The following is a 19,266-nucleotide window of genomic DNA, read 5'->3' on the forward strand; positions in this document are numbered from 1 at the left end:
TAGGTCGAGAGAGCTGGGTGAACGTAGATCATAGACGTAGAAAAGGGCATACACAATTTACAGAGGCAGCGTCACCTGACATGGCTGTGTCTAACCGCTTTCAGGTGCTTCCAGCTTTAGAGCTGGAAGAGACTGAGGAGGCAGGAGGGTCCTTGGGCTCTGAGGAGCCCCCTCCCCCCAGGAAGAGGGAGGTTGTGGTAGTAGGGGATTCAGTTATTAGAGGTGTAGGCAGTTGTGTGCACCCGTGATAGAGGGTCCTGTACGGTGTCTTGTGGTCAGTGGTCATGGTGCATGTTGGCACCAATGACATAGGAAAGGGCAGGAGGGCTGTTCTGCAGGATAATTTTATCGTCGCGGATAAGCTTAGAAGCAGAATGTCCACGGTGGTGTTCAGTGGAATACTTCCTGTGCCACGTGCAAGTCAGGCAAAGTTAGCTGAGATTAAACGCGTGGCTAAAAGGGTGGTGTAGGAAAGAGGGGTTTAGGGTTATGGGGCATTGGAGGACCTTCTGGAACAGGAGGGACCTGTTCAAGCCGGATGGGTTGCATCAGAACCAGAGGGGAACCAGTGTATTGAGGAGGCGTATGTGTAGAGTAGTTGAGGAATGTTTAAACTGGGGATTGGGGGGCAGGGTGGTTAGTTATGAAAATATGTGGGGAGAGACGGAAAGCCCCAATTAATATTAAAAGTGGGCACTATAAAAGGCCTACCTTTGCGGTCTATACTTAAACGCTAGGAGTATTAGAAACAAAATTCATGATTTAGAGGTTTTAATTTCATCTAACTCTTTCATTATAGGAATAACTGAAACATGGACGAGTGACAATGATGGAAAAGAATATTATATGGATGGTTACACGTTGTTCTATAGAGACCAGATAGGCAAGAAGGGAGGTGGTGTAGCAGTATACATATGTTAAAGCAAGTATATCATTTTAAAAGGTTAATTGACCATTAGAAACCCCTTTTGTAATTATGTTAGCACAGATGAAAATTATTGTGCTGATTAAAACCTTCTTTGGACTATTTGAGTATCTGGAGCATCGGCAATTATGGGTTCGATTGCAAGCACAAAATGGTCAGAAACAAAGACCTTTCTTCTGAAACTCATCAGTCTATTCTGGTTCTGAGAAATGAAAGCTATTCAATGCAAGATATTACCAGGAAACTGAGGATCTTGTATAATGCTGTGTACTACTCCCTTCATACAGCAGCACAAACTGCTTCTAACCACAAAGGAAAGTGGTGCACAACGCCCCAGTGCACAAGAGGAAGAGGATATTATATATAAAAAGTGTCGTTCGAGAAACTGACACCTCATCAACTTCACTGACAGCTTCATTAAATAGCACCAGCAAAAGACCAGCCTCAACATCAATAGTGAAGAGCCAAATCCGGGATGCTGGTCTTCTAGGCGTAATTTCAAAAGAAAAGCCTTATCTCGGAATGGCCAATTAAAAAAGACTGAGATGGGCAAGTGAACACAGACACTGGACAGTGGAAGATTGGAAAAGAAGGGCTATGGATTGACGGATCTAAGTTTGAGGTGTTTGGATCACAAAGAACAACGTTTGTGAGACGAAGATCAAATGGAAAAATGCTGGAGGAGTGTTTGACATCAGTCAAGCATGGTGGAAGCAACGTGATCAGGTTTGCCCCTAGGAAACACTGGGCCCAGCTCAGTTAAGCCAGAAATGCCGACAGATGCCATGCTTCCCCAGTATCAAAACTCTTGGGACTTTCTTATTTTGACAATTTTTTTAGAGCTGTTTGCACTATTTTAATTAACATGCATATGACTTTTGAGTTATTTATGACTATTTTTATACAATTTGATATTTCGTTGACTACTAAATAGTATTACTGTAACAATAAAATGAAGTTACACTGCTTACGTTTTAAGCTTTAATTGTCATTTGAAGAGTTTGTTTTCACCTGTAAATGCATTAATGGTGGTGTTTTGAAAAAAAAAATTCGATTTATACATTTGATTGTGATTGTGTTTCAGTATACATTTCATTAGAAATGTTATGTATTGTAGTAATTCAGTATTATAATATGGGGTCCTGGGTTCCCCCAAATGCATTACAATAACCGGCCTCATGTGGCGAGAGTTTGCGGGTAGTTCCTGGAGGATGAAGGAACTGGTACCATTGACTGGCCTCCATGCTTAACTAAATCCAATAAAACACCTCTGGGACATTATATTTCGATCCATCTGACATCACCAGGTTGCACCTCACTGTCCAGTAGCTTATTAGGACCATGCCTCGACATTGTCAGGCATCCATACAAGCACATGGCGGTCAGACAAACTATTGAGTACGATTATGAGTTGCTGCAATGAAATTTCAGCAAAATGGACTAGCCTGCCACATAATTTCTTCACTTTGATTTTCGTGGTGTCTTTGAATTCAGCCCTCTGTAGGTTGACAATTTTCATTTCCATCAAACGATGTGGCATTCTTTGCTTCCTAACACATTACCCAACCCATACAAGTATAGATAGATAGGCAGAAGGCTACGCTAAGCAGCAGGTTGCTTCCAGGTTCAAAATTTCTAAGGCAGTAGTACAGAAGAATAACATGAAGAAGGAGACACTGGGAACAACCAGAAACCAGTCAGATAAACGGCAGAAGCGACTTTATAATGGCAGAGATGACCGTTAACTTTTCTGACAGTTGAATCATACGATGTCATCAAGTGACCTTCAAAAGGAGTGGGAAACATTAAGTGCAGGTGTGAAGTGCACTGCTAGTACAGGTCATATCAGGCTCCTAGAAGCAGGAATGAAGTCCGATAAAGCAAGGAAGAAGCCCTTCATTAATGAGAAACAGAACAACCAAGCTGCGGTCTGCAAAAAATATACAGTGGTGATCAAAATTGGCGAACACAAGACGTTTTTGTAATATGCAAAGTAACAGTGCACTGAAATTCAAAGTTATTCTAACCTGAATAGAAGAGATGTTATGGTAAACAAACCAACTACAGTTACCAAGTTGTGGAAGAAACTGGAAGACCAGGGAAGAACACAATTATTATTTTAATTAAAAAAATCATTGTTTCTAGCTTTGCCAATGACCATTTCCTATTTATTTAGCTATATTTCCTATTCATACTCCTTTCATGTATGTTTTCATGGAAAACTAGGACATTTCTAGGTGACCGCAAACTTTTGAACGGTACTATACAATAGAATAATATGTATTTGCTGTAACTTCTTGCATGAGTGTGAAAGTCAGAGTGTCACACCAGACTGGTAAGTCAGAAGCCTTGTGTGGTTAGACGACACGCCGAGGACAACCTACGCAGGAAGGTCATTTTAGTTCCATTTCTTAAAATGAGTTTTTAAATCTTTAAAACAAAATAAGTATTTTTACTGAAATACCTGTTGTTCAGTTCGGGCTCCTTTTCAGCAGTTTATTAGGTTTGTGAGATTTGGCCATGTTTATTCGAATGTGTATTTTTACTGAGCTTCATTATTTAGAGAGAAAGAAGCCTTGAAAGAACACGCACAACAAAATGTATTATGAATAAAGACAAAGCTTTAATAAGCATTGTAAACCATAGAACATAACCATAAAACATATTTCTTACACTTTTATCAGCTCTTTATAAATGATTGCTATGATAGCTTGGTGTGTCTATATATATTTTATTTTGACCTAGAACTGTACAACACAAACTTGAATGCTTACATCCACAACATCTCTCGTTGGGGTTTGTCTAACACTGAAAAGGGTTCCACCCTGTGCTTTTACATTTGCATCCTGGTCTCTGCATTTTCATTTAATCTTACCTTCTTTATCTTTTTATCTCGCTGGCACACATGTAATTTTATTAATTTGCGACGCTTATTGTAGGCTATAGCTACCGTTGATTATTTAGAGGAGGGGTTTCTGGAAGGCAAATATAGGCCGATAAGCAGGTCTTTTAACTGAAATCTATAACTACTCATTTTTTATTTCATTTCAGTTAGAGTTTGTTGTTGTACCACTTGCAAGCCATGCTAACCAGTGACATACCCAAACAAATTGTAAATGTTACAATTTGGAATGTTAAAAATCCTAAAATCTGAGTGTCACTGACAGGAGAAACACGCAGCTGGATTCACTGTCATTCTAATGATTATACATTTGAAAATATTTGATTAAACTCATGTGAGCAGTCATTTTACTGAATTTACATAATTTACTAATTATGGAAATTATTTAATCAAAAGTAAATTTCAAACAACACAACTATGATTTTTTAAATCAGATGTACAACAATTTTAATTGTGGACTATCACATGCACTATTATAATTACATATGGAAAAATATATTAAAATTCTAAAATGTATATAAAATAAGGTACTTACGTAGACTTCCATGCCTGGCAGCTCAGGATCAGTCGTTTCATTGTTTTCAATCTAACTACAAGGCGTCCTTGTGATGTTTATGGCTGTAACTAATCTGTTTTCAGTATAAGCTAAAGCATTAGGGTTCCCTAATTTCCCCTCTTAATGCTGCTATGCTCGCAACTAAATACACAGACAAGTCGGTAGAAGTAACCTTTTCATGCACATCCTTGAGATCAAAATGACGGTTGTGCATGCTATTTCCTGTCTAAGACTGATTTCCTGCACTTTGGAGACTTCATAAGACGTTTTTCAAAAGAATTTCTCAGTTCCACTATTTAATGGCCCTCTGTATGTCTTAGGCAGATAAAGGGATTTTCATTTTTAGACAAAAGCTAAATAAGCATATTATTCTATTCCACCATTGCAGAGAACCTAACAGAAGAAAACTTACTGAAAGTGGTAGAATCAAGGAATGTCCAACACAAACGTTTGCACAGAAAAGATGAGAGATTATTCCGCCCACAGCAAAATAGATTTATAATTGACAAACGAGCTATTAAAAAAATTTAAAACCACTTTAAACAGGAGCCACTAGAAAAGATACTACAAACTGAACCGAAAATAACCTCTGTGATGTGTTAAAATTTACAATAGTATCACTCATGACATTGTATACATACGACATATGGATCCATGTCACATATGGCTAATGTGGCGTGGGGTGTGCGGTGCCTGGAGGAGGGACCACGCACGCTATGGGCAGTTGTAGACACCAAGTTACGCATGTGCTTTTTTTGGGGGAATTATTTGATAGAAACCAGACCAAACATGGGGAGATAAGATGCCTGGGATCCCGTGTTCACAAGGCTTCCCTATGCAGCTTAAGCACTAAAAAAAAAAAACGGTGGTGTGACTCAGTAGGTTAGGATGCTGTGTCAGTTGTCAGAAATTTGCCATTTCAAATCCCAAGGTTGGTAAAGTATTTTCGCTGGTGGGCCCTTGAGCAAGACCCTTAACCCCTAATTACACCAGGGACCATCCGGAAAAAAAAGGTATGATGCACATGTGTAGTTATTAATCAGCGGATAAGGTGACAGAGCAGCGTGTGAACTGAAGGGCACACTGAGGCAGCAGGCTGGCCAAAGCACGCCGGAGAGTTGACACTGGGTCACCCTCTTCGTCACTGCCTTCATCATTCCCGTGTTCCTCTTCCTCGCCGTCACAATTTTGCTGATGCCCCGGGAAGACCACCTCGCAGAACTCCATGCCACGCAAGCTGTGCAGTCCCCTGCAGCTGCGCAGCACCTGCACCTGACTGAGCCTGCAACTGCGCAGCCGCAGATGCTGCAGGTCATGCAGCCGGCTGACGCACAGCAGTCCAGGCCCCACTTCTCGACCCCCCAGGGTCAGCTCCTGCAGCCCGGCCCAGCCCTCACCGAGACCCAGTGAGGCCATCTGGGTTTGGGAGCCAGGTCGGCCCGAATTCCCCAGTTCCAGTGCTGTGAGTTTGGAGAGGCCACCCGACACTTCTGTACCCCCATCACGGACGGCACAGTTCCGCAGTCCGGCTGCAGTAATCCGGATAACGTCCCGCATCTCCAGGCGGCTCAATCTCTCCCAAGAACTCAGGCTCTGCAGATGCAGGTCTGTGAAGGAAGGCACATTATCCAGCACCAAGGTTTCAATACCTATTCCCTTATGGAAGGTGTTAGTCGGCCCATTTCCCGTCTGGCTCCCAGCCAGCGTGGTGGCCGACGACGCCCTTCCCACCCTGCTTCCCGTCTTTGTGCTGCCAGCTGAGGAGGAGCTCTGAGAGAAGAACCCCGGAGGCAGTTCGCAGCCACGCAGCTCCAGCACCTGCAGCGTTGAGGGTAGGATGAGGCAGCTGTGCAGCCCACGCAGGTCAGCGTGTAGGAGGGAAAGAACACGCAGGTGTGGACAGCGGGAAGACAGGGCCTGCAGCCAGGATTCGGACAGGAAGGCCCCACCGCGGGCAGAGAGCAGCAGGCCCCGGAGTCGTAGGCAGCGCAGGCCACGGCCCAGGTACTGCCTCAGCAGGAACCAGAGAACTCGTGACGTCATCTGTTTCGCAAAAATTGGTTCAGAGAAAACATTTTGTGTTTGAAAATAGTTCCCTTTGTTATATACCGCCTATAGCGCAATTACAGCTGAAAGTCTAAGTCTATTCATTTTGAATGAAATACGTATGCATGTGTACTACTTGCATATTGACCTGTTGCTGTCCCCTTCAAGAGATAAGAACTCCAGAAACGTACAAGTTTGTGGGGGGATAATCAATATTGAGCCTCAAAAAGACATGCAAGAGGTCAGGGTTTTTTTTTTTTTTTAATCATTGAGAAGAGAGTTTCCTTCCCTGTTGTTATTCAGTCTGTTGTCATTCAAAATGGCATAACAGTTACAAAGCTTTGAATTTACAAAAAAAACACAAACCACACACACTAATCTCACTCATTTAATCCACTCCTTTCATAAAATAGCCTAAAGTATACCTAAAACGTGTACAGCATTAAATGATACCCCCTCACCGAGCCCACTTGGCTGACTCAATTTTGCTAAACCTGGGATGATCCGACTTCAGCTTATTCAAGAGGATTTCCTAAAAACCATATAATGTGGTGGTGGGATCAAAAGATAAACGAAACTTTGGGTTTGGTTCTGCATTTCTTTTCCATTAGACATTAAACGGGGGTAATGAGACCTGTAAACTGGACCAGTGGAAAAACAAAAAGTTCCTCAAAACACTTCAGGGACACGTCCTGTATAATAAACAAACATTTCTGAGCTCTGGAAGGTACGTGTCATGCACAGGCCACACGTAATCAAAATCATAAACGGCGATGCAGAAACTTGTGCTGAATTAAAATGGAAAGTTCCGTGATAAAAATACACGCGTGTGAACAGCGGCACATTCTCACCCCTTTGGTTTTGCTGAGGTCCACAGACTGCCACAGTCTCTGCTCCCTGACCAAGTTTCTCCATCTCTTGCATACCCTACAGAAAGGCACGGAAACATAAACTTGATTTAATAACCACACAATCCAGCTCACTCAAAAAGTTTGACCTCTGGACACTCAATTATTTTCGCCATCTTTTTTTACCTCAACAGAATGGAAAGAGGGTACAAGATAAGCTGTTAGACTTCACATACCAAGACACACATATATATTTATATTTGTCAGACACTTCAAAGGGCACACACGGGATGTGCTTCTGCTTGTATGTTTTTGTTTTTACATTGTCATTTCCTGTCCTAAGCAGAAACTCAAACTCTCCTAAGCAGTCATACTCAAATTAAATTTAAATAACCATTAAATGTGGCTTGTGGATGCAGTGCACACTGTCAGACCAGTTACGTCAGAGGTTGGTTTCCAATTTTATCCGGAAAGGGCCATTGTATGTGCAGCCCCTTATTCTAACCAAGCAGAACCCACACCTGAGTGTATTGAAAGCGAAGCTCAGCTGATTAAACAGGTGGAATCAGGTGTGGCTCCTGCTTGATTGGAATGAAAACCTCCATCCACACCGGCCGTTTGCGGATAAGATCGGACACCCCTGATATTACACGTTAAACAGATGCCTTCACGCTACCCTGCAAAGAACCGAACTCCCTTTATGTCTTCACATTAAGAATCGCATACGAAAGGCCAAGGTGAATGCATATAATGCAGCTAGATGATGTAAGGAATCGAGACATTTTTTGAGAGTAGTGCAAGGCATCGCGATCGACCTGAATCACGAGAAATGCTGAGTTACTGAAATGCAAGTTCACAAATTTTTAGCCGGCTACTCTAGCAACGGCGCATCCGGCACAAAACAGCTCGTTCGACAAATGTTACCTGCCGGCCCGAACGAGCTCTCGGACACTCAAATATGACAAGATATCTATTAAGAGATTGTCGGGAAAATACTCTAAAGAACAAGTTCTCAAGTCGGCCATTTTGTAAAGGAGTAAACGACCTGCACATGTGACCCTGTAACTCCGCCCATCGGCAGCCCGTACAAATCGACTAGCCCGGTTTCCTTCGCTATACGTCGGGAGGCCGCATGAGGGCGCAAACACACAACAAATGCAGTCATATAGCAGTCACCGCTATACCTGAACTCCTCGCCATTTTTTGATGAGTCCAATCAGGGTGGTGTCGTCTGCAAACCTGTGGAGTTATGCAGAGTTGCTTTGTGAAATGCAGTGTATATAACGAGTAGAGCAGGAGAGGGGTAACACATCTTTGTGGGACACCAGAGCTAAGGAAGATCGGATCTGAAATACGGTCACCCCTCTTCACAGCCTGTTTCCTGCTGGTCAGGAAGTCGGGAACAAGTAGCAGAGAGAGCACTGAATATTGAGAGTAATGAGTTTCTCAAACAGTAAATTACGATTCAGAGAAATAAAGACTACAAATAGGATCCAGGCTATAGTGTGAGGGCGGACAAAAGTGAGTTAACTTGGCGTGAGTAATGAAACAGTTTTATATAACTATTTTTCAGTTCATGTGCATGTTGAAATTAGACAGTAAATGATCATTTATTACAGGCGACAGAAACAGCAAAATAGCAAGAATAAAGTTGTTCATTTGCTTTTTAATCAGATAAGGAAACATGCTGACCCTTCCTACACTCACATGTTTTAAAAGTTTACTATTTTTAATCTGATACATTTCAGCTGGAAACGATTATAGAAACATGGGTAAGAGACCATGTTGGACAACAGTCGTTCTGGAGTAATCCCTAATTCAGTGTCCGTTATCTACTTTTACTCAACTACAGTTTGACCACAGCAGTCTCGGAGTTAACTGGATGTTAATTTGTGACATTCAGCAACTGCAAAAAAATGAACAAAAAAATAAATAAAAATGCAAATTATATTATTTGTACCCCTGTTGCTTATTAAAGAATCAACTCTTACCTAATGTATTAATTAACCAGTAACTAAGTGTTAGTTACATACTGATTCCATGATTGTTCATCGTTAATCATTCATAACAGTTCATGTATTTCTTGCAGTTACTATATTTGTTTATGATTTGAATTTGAGTAGTAACTAAGTTACTAAGTTACTTGTGCCCCCTCAAGGACAGTGTTACCCTTCATTTTAATAAAACATGAAATAGACAGGGTGGACAAGGACATGACAGCGTAAACAAAGGTTTGAGTCTCTTCAGTAGGACTCCACATTTATGAAACCACTATATGGCACCAGTTTGTGTATCATGTAATGTGGGATGATGGACACAGAAGCAGGAATTGGGGCAAGCAAACCAGAAAGAAACTGGGAAGTGAGGGGTAGTGATGTGAAGCATGACACCGCAACTCTGTACCGAAAGAAACGATACAGTGTATTCTGAAGCACAGCTTCGACGCTTCCTCCAGTCCACATTAAACATGAGGCCAAGACCATCCGGAGCTTCATTCTGCACTCATTCATTCTGCAGATAGTTACCCCAAACCTCATTGCCCGTTCTGAAGGTGTTGTAGAGCACGTGACGTCGGAGCAATCGCACTGCGCTGTAAGTTAGATATGGAACCAGACAGCAAGAGAGGTCATTCTGAAGTTTGGCAACACTTCAGGATCAACAAATAAGTGGCAATATTTATATATACATATGTGTGTGTATGTGTGTGTGTGTGTGTGTGTAAAAGTATTAATGCTGTTATTATTGGATTGCCCTGATCCAGCCGGAATGTTTAGAATGCTCTCAGCATTAGAATTCCTTGAATGTTCCATCCATAAGTCAGTCTACAAGAAACCCAGGTATAATACATCTGTATTACACATATACTAATAATAACTAATAACTTACTACTACTACTACTAATAATAATAGTATTAATAATAATTTTGTTCAAGAAACAGTTTAATTGTATGAATACATAAAATCAGACTTGGGTGAGGATATGACCCAATAGCCCGTATTACATTACTGTGTAAATTTTCAGTTCCCATTACGGAGATGAAGACAGACATGATTGATGAGGCTTTGGTCAACATGACTGTGAAGGATTCGCGGATTCTGCTGCTTGTTACTGGCCCCAACTGTCACTTGTCAGTTATTTCTTTGCTGAGACAATGGCAATAAATCTTGGCATATCAACCTTATACCGTTGGAAAGCCTGTTTACTTCTCTTTGAAATGGTGCCACATTTGTAAGGAAAATGATTTTGAGTTTATATACATTATAGGGACTTGGATGCACCTCCTATTCATTCAATTGAAGTGTTTCATTCTTACTCATTGTCTCAGGTGTATAAAATCTAGCACCTAGCTATGCATTCACATTTACAAACATTTGTGAAAAAAATTGGTCATTCTGAAGAATTCGGTGATTTCAGGTGTGGTACTATCATAGGATGCCACTGCAATAAGTCAGTTCGTGAAATTTCTTTCCAGCTAGAAAATGGTATTGTTGCAAAGTGGAATCATTTAGGAACTACAAAAACATTGACACAAAGTGGCCGACCATGTAAAGTAACAGAGCAGGATGGCTGAGTGCTGAGGCACGTAGTGTGTAAAAACGCTCTGTCAACTCAATAACTACAGAGTTCCAACCTTCCTCTGGCAATAACTATAGAGTTCTCAATAACTACAGAGTTCCAACCTTCCTTCCTCTAACTTCCACACAAAACTGAGCGCTGGGAGCTTCATAGAATGGACTTCCATGGTCGAGCAGCTGTGTGTAAGCCTCACATCACCAAGTGCAATGCCAAGTGTCAGATACAGTAGTGTGAAGCACACCACCACTGGAAATGTGTTCTGTGGAGTGACAAGTCACACTACTCTGTCAGGCAGTCTGATAGACGAGTCTGGGTTTGGCAGATGCCAGGAGAATGTTACCTGGCTGACTGCATTGCACCAGCTGTGAAATTTTGTGTGTTTTTCAGGGGTTCGGCTAAGCCAAGAGTTTCCCAGTGAAGGAAACTCAATAATTCATACTAAGACATTTGGAAAACTCAATGTTTCAAACTTTGTGGAAACAGTTTGGGGAAGACCCTTTTCTTACTTACCTAGATTTCCAGATTGATGAGTGAATGAGTGATGAGTTGTTATTGGTCAGCATATAATATATCATCATAAAAAGAGACCACATCAGGATGTCCACATGGCTCACATGATGAAGACAGCTTCTGCAGAGAACTTCAGTAGTTATCGGGGTTGCCCTGGAACTTACCACCATAACATTTGAGCTCATCTGTTCCAAAACCTTGCGATTTATGTGAAGTTGCTCGGAACATAGCTTAATACATCGCCCCGGCCATTCTGGATTATGTCAGCAGTCAACAATAATGGAGGAATTAGAAGATGGATAAGGAAGGAAAAGCATGAAAAGTTGTCCTTGCTAATGACCCACCTGTTAGTATAACACAGGGTGTGACATAAAATTACTCAGACACAGGTAACATAAAATTACTCAGACACAGGTAACATAAAATTACTCAGACACAGGTAACAAAATTACTCAGACACAGGTAACATAAAATTACTCAGACACAGGTGTAATCACTAAACATTTGGGATTACTTTCAAGTTTCAAGTTTTTCAGATTTCCTTTTTCACAAACACAACGCTGCACTACTGCACTTTCTGGAGTGTGCTTGAAGGAAGTATGATATACAAAGGAAAGCAAAATAATATAGCACCAAACAGATTGCTACAGTTAATCAAAACAACTGATCAAATTGTAAGAGATGAATACAGTAACTGTACAGCTGATACAGTATATCCCATAGCTGCTTTCCATTCTACTGGCACTTTACAATCACAAACATGAATTAATCCAGTGAAAACCAAATCAAAAATTAATTTCAGTTATCTATGTAAAACGTGATTCTTCACATGATCCCTTTTTCAGATATGAGTGACCCCTCTTTTTGTCACTTAAAATACCCTTGTTGCTGCCCTCCTGCCAGCCAAATTCATCAATAAAATAATGACAGGTTCACTGACTCTCCGGGCTGCAATAGCATCAACCAGTTATTCAATATGCTCTGTGAGGCTGGGAATCACTCAGGGGACGGGGAGACATACCATAATAATTCCCAGTTCTCTTACAGATCCATGCATTCGCATCACTTTTTTTTGCTGGTTCATTATTTCAGTAAAATAGAAGTTATGCTGCGTGTTTGTTATGCAGTGCCAGTCAAAACTTTGGACACAAAAGAAAGGTTTATTTGTACTATTCTCTACATTTTAAAATAATGATGCAGGTATCCAAATTATAAAGTAGCATATATGGAACTGTGCACTGACCAAAAAAGTATTTAATAAAATAATTTGTTGAGGAGGGGCATCACGGTGGCGCAGTGGTTAGCACTGTTGCCTCACACGACTTGGACTAGGGTTCCGTGTGTGGAATTTGCATGTTCTCCCTATGTCATTGTGGGGTATGCTCTGGGTTCCCCCCATACTCCAAAAACATGCTGAGATTAACTGGAGTTACCCGTAGGTGTGTGAGTGTATGGTGTGTGAGTGCATGGTGTGTGAGTGTATGGTGTGTGAGTGCATGGTGTGTGAGTGCATGGTGTGTGAGTGTATGGTGTGTGAGTGCATGGTGTGTGAGTGCATGGTGTGTGAGTGCATGGTGTGTGAGTGTATGGTGTGTGAGTGTATGGTGTGTGAGTGCATGGTGTGTGAGTGCATGGTGTGTGAGTGTATGGTGTGTGAGTGCATGGTGTGTGAGTGTATGGTGTGTGAGTGTATGGTGTGTGAGTGTATGGTGTGTGAGTGTATGGTGTGTGAGTGTGCCCTGCGATGGGTTGGCACTCCATCCTGGGTTTGTCCCTGCCTTATGTCCGTAGCCTCTGGGATAGGCTGCAGACCCCCTGCAATCAACGGATAAACGGTTACAGAAAAGGGATGGATGTAATTTATTTGGGAGGGGGAGGGGGGCAGCTCTGTGGGACTCAGAAGACCCCCAAATGAGCAGCCATAAGCCTTCAGGGAAGGTGTACCCATCAAAAAAAGCTACTTAATTTAGGACTTCCTGTTCTTTTTTTTGTTAATAGCTTTTATATTTAGTGTCAGCACCAAACAAAGGCCCATTACTTGCCTGAGATGTTGTGTTAGTGCTAGTGTGTTAGATATTGTTTTACCTTACATGTTCTCATACAGTGGAACGTTTGAAACAGCAGTTATGGTCTCTCCCTGATGGGGGTAGTTAGGAGCGTGGTAGGGGTGCTGACTGTAAGGGGAATTTGCTGTAATGATCTCCAGTCTTGTGTGCCTCTCCTCTCTCCACTTCCCCCTCACCTTGCTTTCCTGCCCTCCTCACCATCATTGCTCTTGTTTCCGTTCCTCATTCCCACACTCTTCCCAACACAGTAGCCCACAAAATGACCGGGGAACAAACATGGAAAACCTGTTTATTCGTCATCAACATCAGCATCATAACACTGGGTAATTTGATATCCTTACACTATAATTTGATGATTATTCTAAATACAGATTAAGTAACCTTATAAGAAGAACACGGATATGGGGCTGGACTTTCAGGAGTAAATCTGCTATAATTATCCATTCCATAAGCAACACATTTCCACAAAATATATATAAAAAACAAACAAAAAAATAATAAAATTACGTATTTTTGAAGGATTATGTGTGTGGGTGTGGACGTGCATTTGGGGGGGGGGATGTAATCTGGAATCAATGTGCATGTCAGCTTGGGGGTGTCCTTAAAAATCATGAAATCCCAAAGGTATATTCCAGATCCCTTCCCAAAAGGCCAGAACCTACTGGCCCCCTGAGGCAGGGTTGGAAAACCGGTAGGGATCAAACAGCTCATGCTGATAGTAATAGGGGTAAGGAGCCTTCTTTTGGGGCCCTGGTGCAGGCTGGTCCGGCTCTTCCTCAGCTTCCTCCTCTTCGTCCTCCTCATCATCAGTGGGTGGGGGTGGTCCAGGCTTCCCTTTGAATGCCCTGTGTGGGTGGTCAATCAGGCAGTCGGGGTCCCAGTAGGGATCACAATCATACTCCATCCCTTTATAGGCCCGGACTGGAGCAGGCGGAGGAGGTGGGGGGGATTTTTTAGGAGGTGGAGGCGGAGGGGATTTTTTGAGGGGAGGGGGTGGGGGAGGAGCAGGAGATTCTGGGGCCTCGTCCTTGTTGGTGCGACAGGCAGAATGGTAGCGGGGGTCACAGAGCACAGGGACAGACCCGCTGGGCAGGTAGACTATGTGGGGTTTGCACAGGGGGTCTTTGGGGTTGCAGAGATGGACGACATCAGCCTGGGAGAGAGGCGGGTGTGGGGGGGCCGCCATGGCCACTTGGGGTATGGCTTTGCATTTCTTATCCTTTGATGGGTCACACTTTGGTATGCGCAGGCCCATCATGCTCTGATAGAAGGAGGCATTGGGCCCGTAGACATGCTCAAGTTGTCGCATCTGCTGGTACAACATCCTGATCCGGTCGATTTCATACAGCTGGGAGAATTTTTTTTTTGGGGGTAGGGGGTGGGAGTCAAGAAACAGTAAGAGATATGAATAGTGCTTCTTGGATAGAGAGTGCAGGAAGTAGTGATCTTACTGTTGCATCTCTTCATCTTTAACTTACTGAGTCCCTCAAGCTCTCTCATTCACCGTCACGCGTCCCGCACTCTTACCCCTTCTGTGTGTCCGATGCTATTGTAGTAGCGGTAGTAGGCTTGGAAGTCTGGACTGTTGTGGTACCACTTGGGGTCAATGTTGCGCTTGGGCCGCGAGTGAGACAGGAAATCATGAGCCTCGTCCGGGCTGATACTCACGGCGCTCACCCCTGCTGGTTCTGGTGCTGGATTTCGGGAAGGGGTGGGGGGGCAATGGGGCGTTTCAAGGGGTGAATAAGCAGAAAGAACATGCTGACAGGAGGGGAGGAAAACAGATTACACATCAGCTATTTTACACTCGTTCAAAAGCATGGATTCCATACAATTGCAATGCATTGTGGTAATGCCACGACGTGTGAGCTTTCTGTTTAAACTGAGGAAGCTCAAACAATGTGCTGCTCGAGAAACCGATCAAAACTATTTGACCCTGCAATATTCAGCACTGACTCAAACCCATGGAAATGGGTGCCAACCATATAAGTCAATTATCACCAGGGATGCACATATCTGGTGCACAAGTACGCATTTGCCATAGAAAGTGATATGTATGGCAATTTCTTGTCATAGCAGCGCGAACGTGTACTTATGTTATGTGCATTTGGGGTAAAACGGCAAGAAATTACTGTACATTTTAACCTTTATATGGCTGAAGCATACTTCTTTTGCAGTGTAAATGTTTAAATGTTTAAATGCATGGTAATTTCTTGTCATAAGAGTGCAACTACATATAAGTAGACATTTGCGGAGCTACAACCAGAAAGTGCCAAGGATATTGCTTTATACGGCCAATGTGTACTTGTGTATCAATCATGTGCATCCCTGATTATAATCCACCATTACGGGGCATTTATGAATCTCTGCTGGGATTTGCACAGGAAGCCTGTCGCCAAGGCAGGGTCTGTCAATTATAGGTGAGGAAGAGAAACCGCAGTTACCTTGCTGTCTGATGAGCTTCATCAAGGAGGTGGCTTCCAGAAAGCCTGAGTGAGACAACTCTTTATTTATATAATGCCTTGGCTTTATTTCATATTTATGATTATGAAGACTGTGATGATGACGATGCTTCCTCTCATCCTGTTATATCTAACCATTATAATGTTTTACACCAGGCATGGACTGGCCATCATAAAGTTTGATCATTTTCCCAGTGGGCTCATCTTGTAAGGGCCGGTCTTTCTTCCCCAACGGCGGCATTATGTAGGTTAAATCATCAATCAGCAAAGTATACCAAAGGGGACCATCCCGGTCAGTGGCAAAATATACCGAGGGAGACCCCAACCCCCACCCCACCAAAGTATACTAAAGGGGACCGCCCCGGTCAGCAGCAAAATATACCAAAGGAAACCCCAACCCCCACCCCACCAAAGTGTCTGATCGGGCATCAAATTGCCAGCTCGCTTTATGTTGTCAGTCTGCCCCAGTTTATCTCCACCCATACACTGAGCAAGCAAGTCCTGAGAAACAAAAACATGAATTAACACCATGTTCTCACACTATCATCAGTGCCTACTCTGCCTTTAAATTAAACACAAGGACCCAAAGCATGCAGATCAGGGAGGCGGGGATGAGATGGCTAGGATTAAGACTGACCTGAGAGCAGCACAAGCGAGCACAGGCTCCCAATCAGCATCGCTGGAGACGTAATCATCTCCACCTGGAAGACGCCCATTGGATCCAGTTATGACACAGTGGACTGTTTTATCAGAGTGCCTGCGAGCAGATAGATTCTCCACTACATAATGTAAGAATCTACAAGGCAGCACATATCCTGCTCATTTCATCCCCGTGTTTTCAGCAGATGTAGGGTAGATACTGAGCCCTCAAACAAGCTCAGAGAAACAGACAGGAGATGAGAAGAATGGACGGAACAAAAGATGAAATACAAAGCGTCAAAGCAAATTTTTGTGTGTGTGATAAAGAAGGAATGCGGGATATTTTATTCCAGATATTCTATAAGTCCTGTTCTTTTCAACGCACCTCTGGGCCCTGCAACTCATATTTTCCTCGTGGATATGTGGCAGAAGGCTAAATTACCAGATTGTTTCTTAGACTGCCTTTCATTTCCTGGGCAATCATTATATAAAGGGACCAAATACGAGGTTAGATCAATTTTCTCTCTTTTATTTCTAACAGCTGTTTACCAAAGCTATCTACAGACATGTTTCCCTCTATTCCTTCAGCATACATATTATGACTCTAGTAACAGTAGTGCATCATATTTCAGAAAGATATCATAAATCTGGTAACAGACAGGCAATAAACATTACTTCAAACATAGAATGAATATTATGATGCATAACAAAACATGTTATCCAAATAGTATCTTAGATATATTTATTAACTTAATAATCATGCAATGATATTAATGATATATATATATATATATATATATATATATATATATATATATATATATATATATATATATATATATATATATATATATATATATATATATATAACGTGTATTGTCAAACTACTCGAAATTGAAAAGGGACTCATTATGAATGCAAAAAATGAATAAATAAATATATTTATCGCAAATGTAAGACGGCCCTTACTTACCCTTGATCACGGCGCTACATCCACTGTCAGGTGAATGGGACAGGTAATTTAAATACGAATCCTATTGTCAATCAATGCAAGGCTGATCTGTCATTGGTCATCTCACCGACTCACCCTCCCCCTTCAAAAAAAATAAAAAAGAAAAGAAAAAAAAATCCACCCACTACGATTTTGTCAAGACATCGTGAAATTCAATCGCCGGGCTACTGGTGCCAATTAAGACAAACTTTAGGATGCCTGTGGGGAGAAAAAAATAATAAAATCTTAACTTCAAAAAGCAAACGGGTGCAGTTAAATCTTAGGAGGGGAAGACCCGCAGAGAAGAGACAGCGTAGCACTTTACCAAGGAAATGGTGCCCATACCCTTAAAACATGCTCCTCCCAGTTCACAAGCCCTCGCCTTCATCAGACATAAACTTTGTATTGTATAATTAACGTTTTTATACGACATGTCTGTTTATGCGAGTCTGATTACTGTAACTCGCTGTCACTATCAACGTCAAATAAACCAATTCCATCTATATTATATTATAAATACAACATAAGCTCTTCAATTCGTTAACTGCTAAACAGTAACTGGTTCGTTGGATGTTTCTTTAAAGTGCTGACTGGAATGTGCACCTAGGTGTTTTAATAGTACGGTAATAACAACCTTTCCACTCTGCCAACTCATAATGTCAGAGCTAAATGCATTTATCGAAAGACACATCTGTTTTCAGTTTTTTTACAAGCATGCTGTAAAGCAAAGATATGATAAAGGCCAAAGCAAGCTCAGACTTCACATGCATACGTTATATCATGTGTTAAGGCATAACATTTTTTGACATTAGGTATTGATTTACGTATGACTGTATTTCACCTGTATTTAAATGGATTTCTCATCATAATTACCCAGAAACAGTGACGTGGCCGCGTCCGTATACCAATAGTCACCAAAATCAGCATCAAAGTCATTATCTTAAATTCTTGAAAGTGTGAAAGATGTTCAAGTTCTGTTTTGTAGGGGCGCAATGTTGTCAGTAAACCATTTCCGTTTGGGTGGACTGCATATAACTACTGCAGCGATGTAAACTTGCGTTCGAGTATGAAGGCTTAAGAATATATATGTAGTAAATAATGGGACAGACAGTAACACAGCTTCAATTATGTACCATGCAGCAAGCGTAGTGCACTATCGATCATTTTGTTACGGGTCCTAGATTTACATACAAGTAAAACAAGCGGAGGCGATTTATTTTGAAAAGGAACAAGGATGCCCTCCATCCAAGGCAGCAATATTTCCACTATTCAGTATTTCAAAAGACCATAAGCACAGATTTTCAGTGCATGAAAATGACTTAAAGATAAATGTATAGAGACTGTTTGCAAATGTGGAAAGAGGAGCGAGTAGTGTTGCGCCCATTCATCTTGTAATAATGGCGCTTTTCCACTGCAGCAAGTACGATACTTTGGGTAGTTCAAGAAAGTACTCCTACTTCAAGAGGATGGTTTCAAGTTAGAAAATTGCCTGTAGTATATTAAAGGGCTGGACGATGCACAGGGAGTTCTTACATAGCTAGTCAGTTAGATTAAGATCAGGCTTTTTCCACATTATAGAGTTTAAGTTTCGCTAAAAAATTGACATCTGTCATAGAAAAAAACTTAGCAACTTTGGCAATTTTAATGATTATACCTATTCGATATTATATAGTATATGTTTGAAAATTAGTTTAACGTTTACCTTCGTTTATTTTGCATGTTCGCTGCATATATGTTCTCCGAC

The 19,266-nt window shown here is 41.8% G+C and overlaps 2 protein-coding genes across 13 annotated transcripts in view; both read right to left on the bottom strand.

Moving 5' to 3' along the window:
- Positions 1–8,317, bottom strand: part of LOC125750350 (NXPE family member 3-like) — a 73,498-nt gene extending 65,181 nt beyond the window's left edge. For 10 of the 11 annotated variants that reach the window (XR_007400320.1, XR_007400319.1, XM_049028000.1 and 7 more), the window contains exon 1: positions 4,363–5,418. Coding sequence is in view for 8 of the 11 variants with exons in the window: in XM_049028000.1 (XP_048883957.1) it covers positions 4,363–4,403 (41 nt within the window). In the remaining 3 variants the exon portion in view is untranslated. Of the gene's footprint in view, positions 1–4,362; positions 6,427–7,280; positions 7,357–8,201 lie in introns of those variants that run through there. The other variant, XR_007400321.1, reaches the window with a different exon arrangement.
- A 5,430-nt stretch (positions 8,318–13,747) lies between these two features.
- Positions 13,748–18,092, bottom strand: and3 (actinodin3). 2 transcript variants are annotated; one of them, XM_049028941.1, is made up of 5 exons: positions 17,505–18,092; positions 16,530–16,593; positions 15,875–15,919; positions 14,958–15,124; positions 13,748–14,778 (listed from the first exon to the last, which is right to left on the bottom strand). In XM_049028941.1, exons 2-5 carry the CDS (start codon positions 16,585–16,587, stop codon positions 14,089–14,091), a joined length of 960 nt encoding a protein of 319 aa, XP_048884898.1. In that variant the 5' UTR covers positions 16,588–16,593; positions 17,505–18,092; the 3' UTR covers positions 13,748–14,088. The 2 variants fall into 2 exon arrangements, with proteins under 2 accessions (XP_048884898.1, XP_048884900.1); XM_049028943.1 differs by lacking the exon at positions 16,530–16,593.
- Between the last annotated feature and the right edge of the window lie 1,174 nt (positions 18,093–19,266).

This window comes from Brienomyrus brachyistius, chromosome 10 (genome assembly GCF_023856365.1).
Source record: "Brienomyrus brachyistius isolate T26 chromosome 10, BBRACH_0.4, whole genome shotgun sequence".
Taxonomy (NCBI): Eukaryota; Metazoa; Chordata; class Actinopteri; order Osteoglossiformes; family Mormyridae; genus Brienomyrus; species Brienomyrus brachyistius.

Bases quoted from the DNA above. Each gene is read 5' to 3' on its own strand.
- and3 (XM_049028941.1), bottom strand. From the start codon at position 16,587: ATGATTACGTCTCCAGCGATGCTGATTGGGAGCCTGTGCTCGCTTGTG. The intron at 15,920-16,529 runs GTCAGTCTTAAT...TGTCTCACTCAG, and splicing joins CTCGCTTGTGCTGCTCTCAG to GCTTTCTGGAAGCCACCTCC. The intron at 14,779-14,957 runs GTAAGAGTGCGG...AAATTCTCCCAG, and splicing joins GCATCGGACACACAGAAGGG to CTGTATGAAATCGACCGGAT.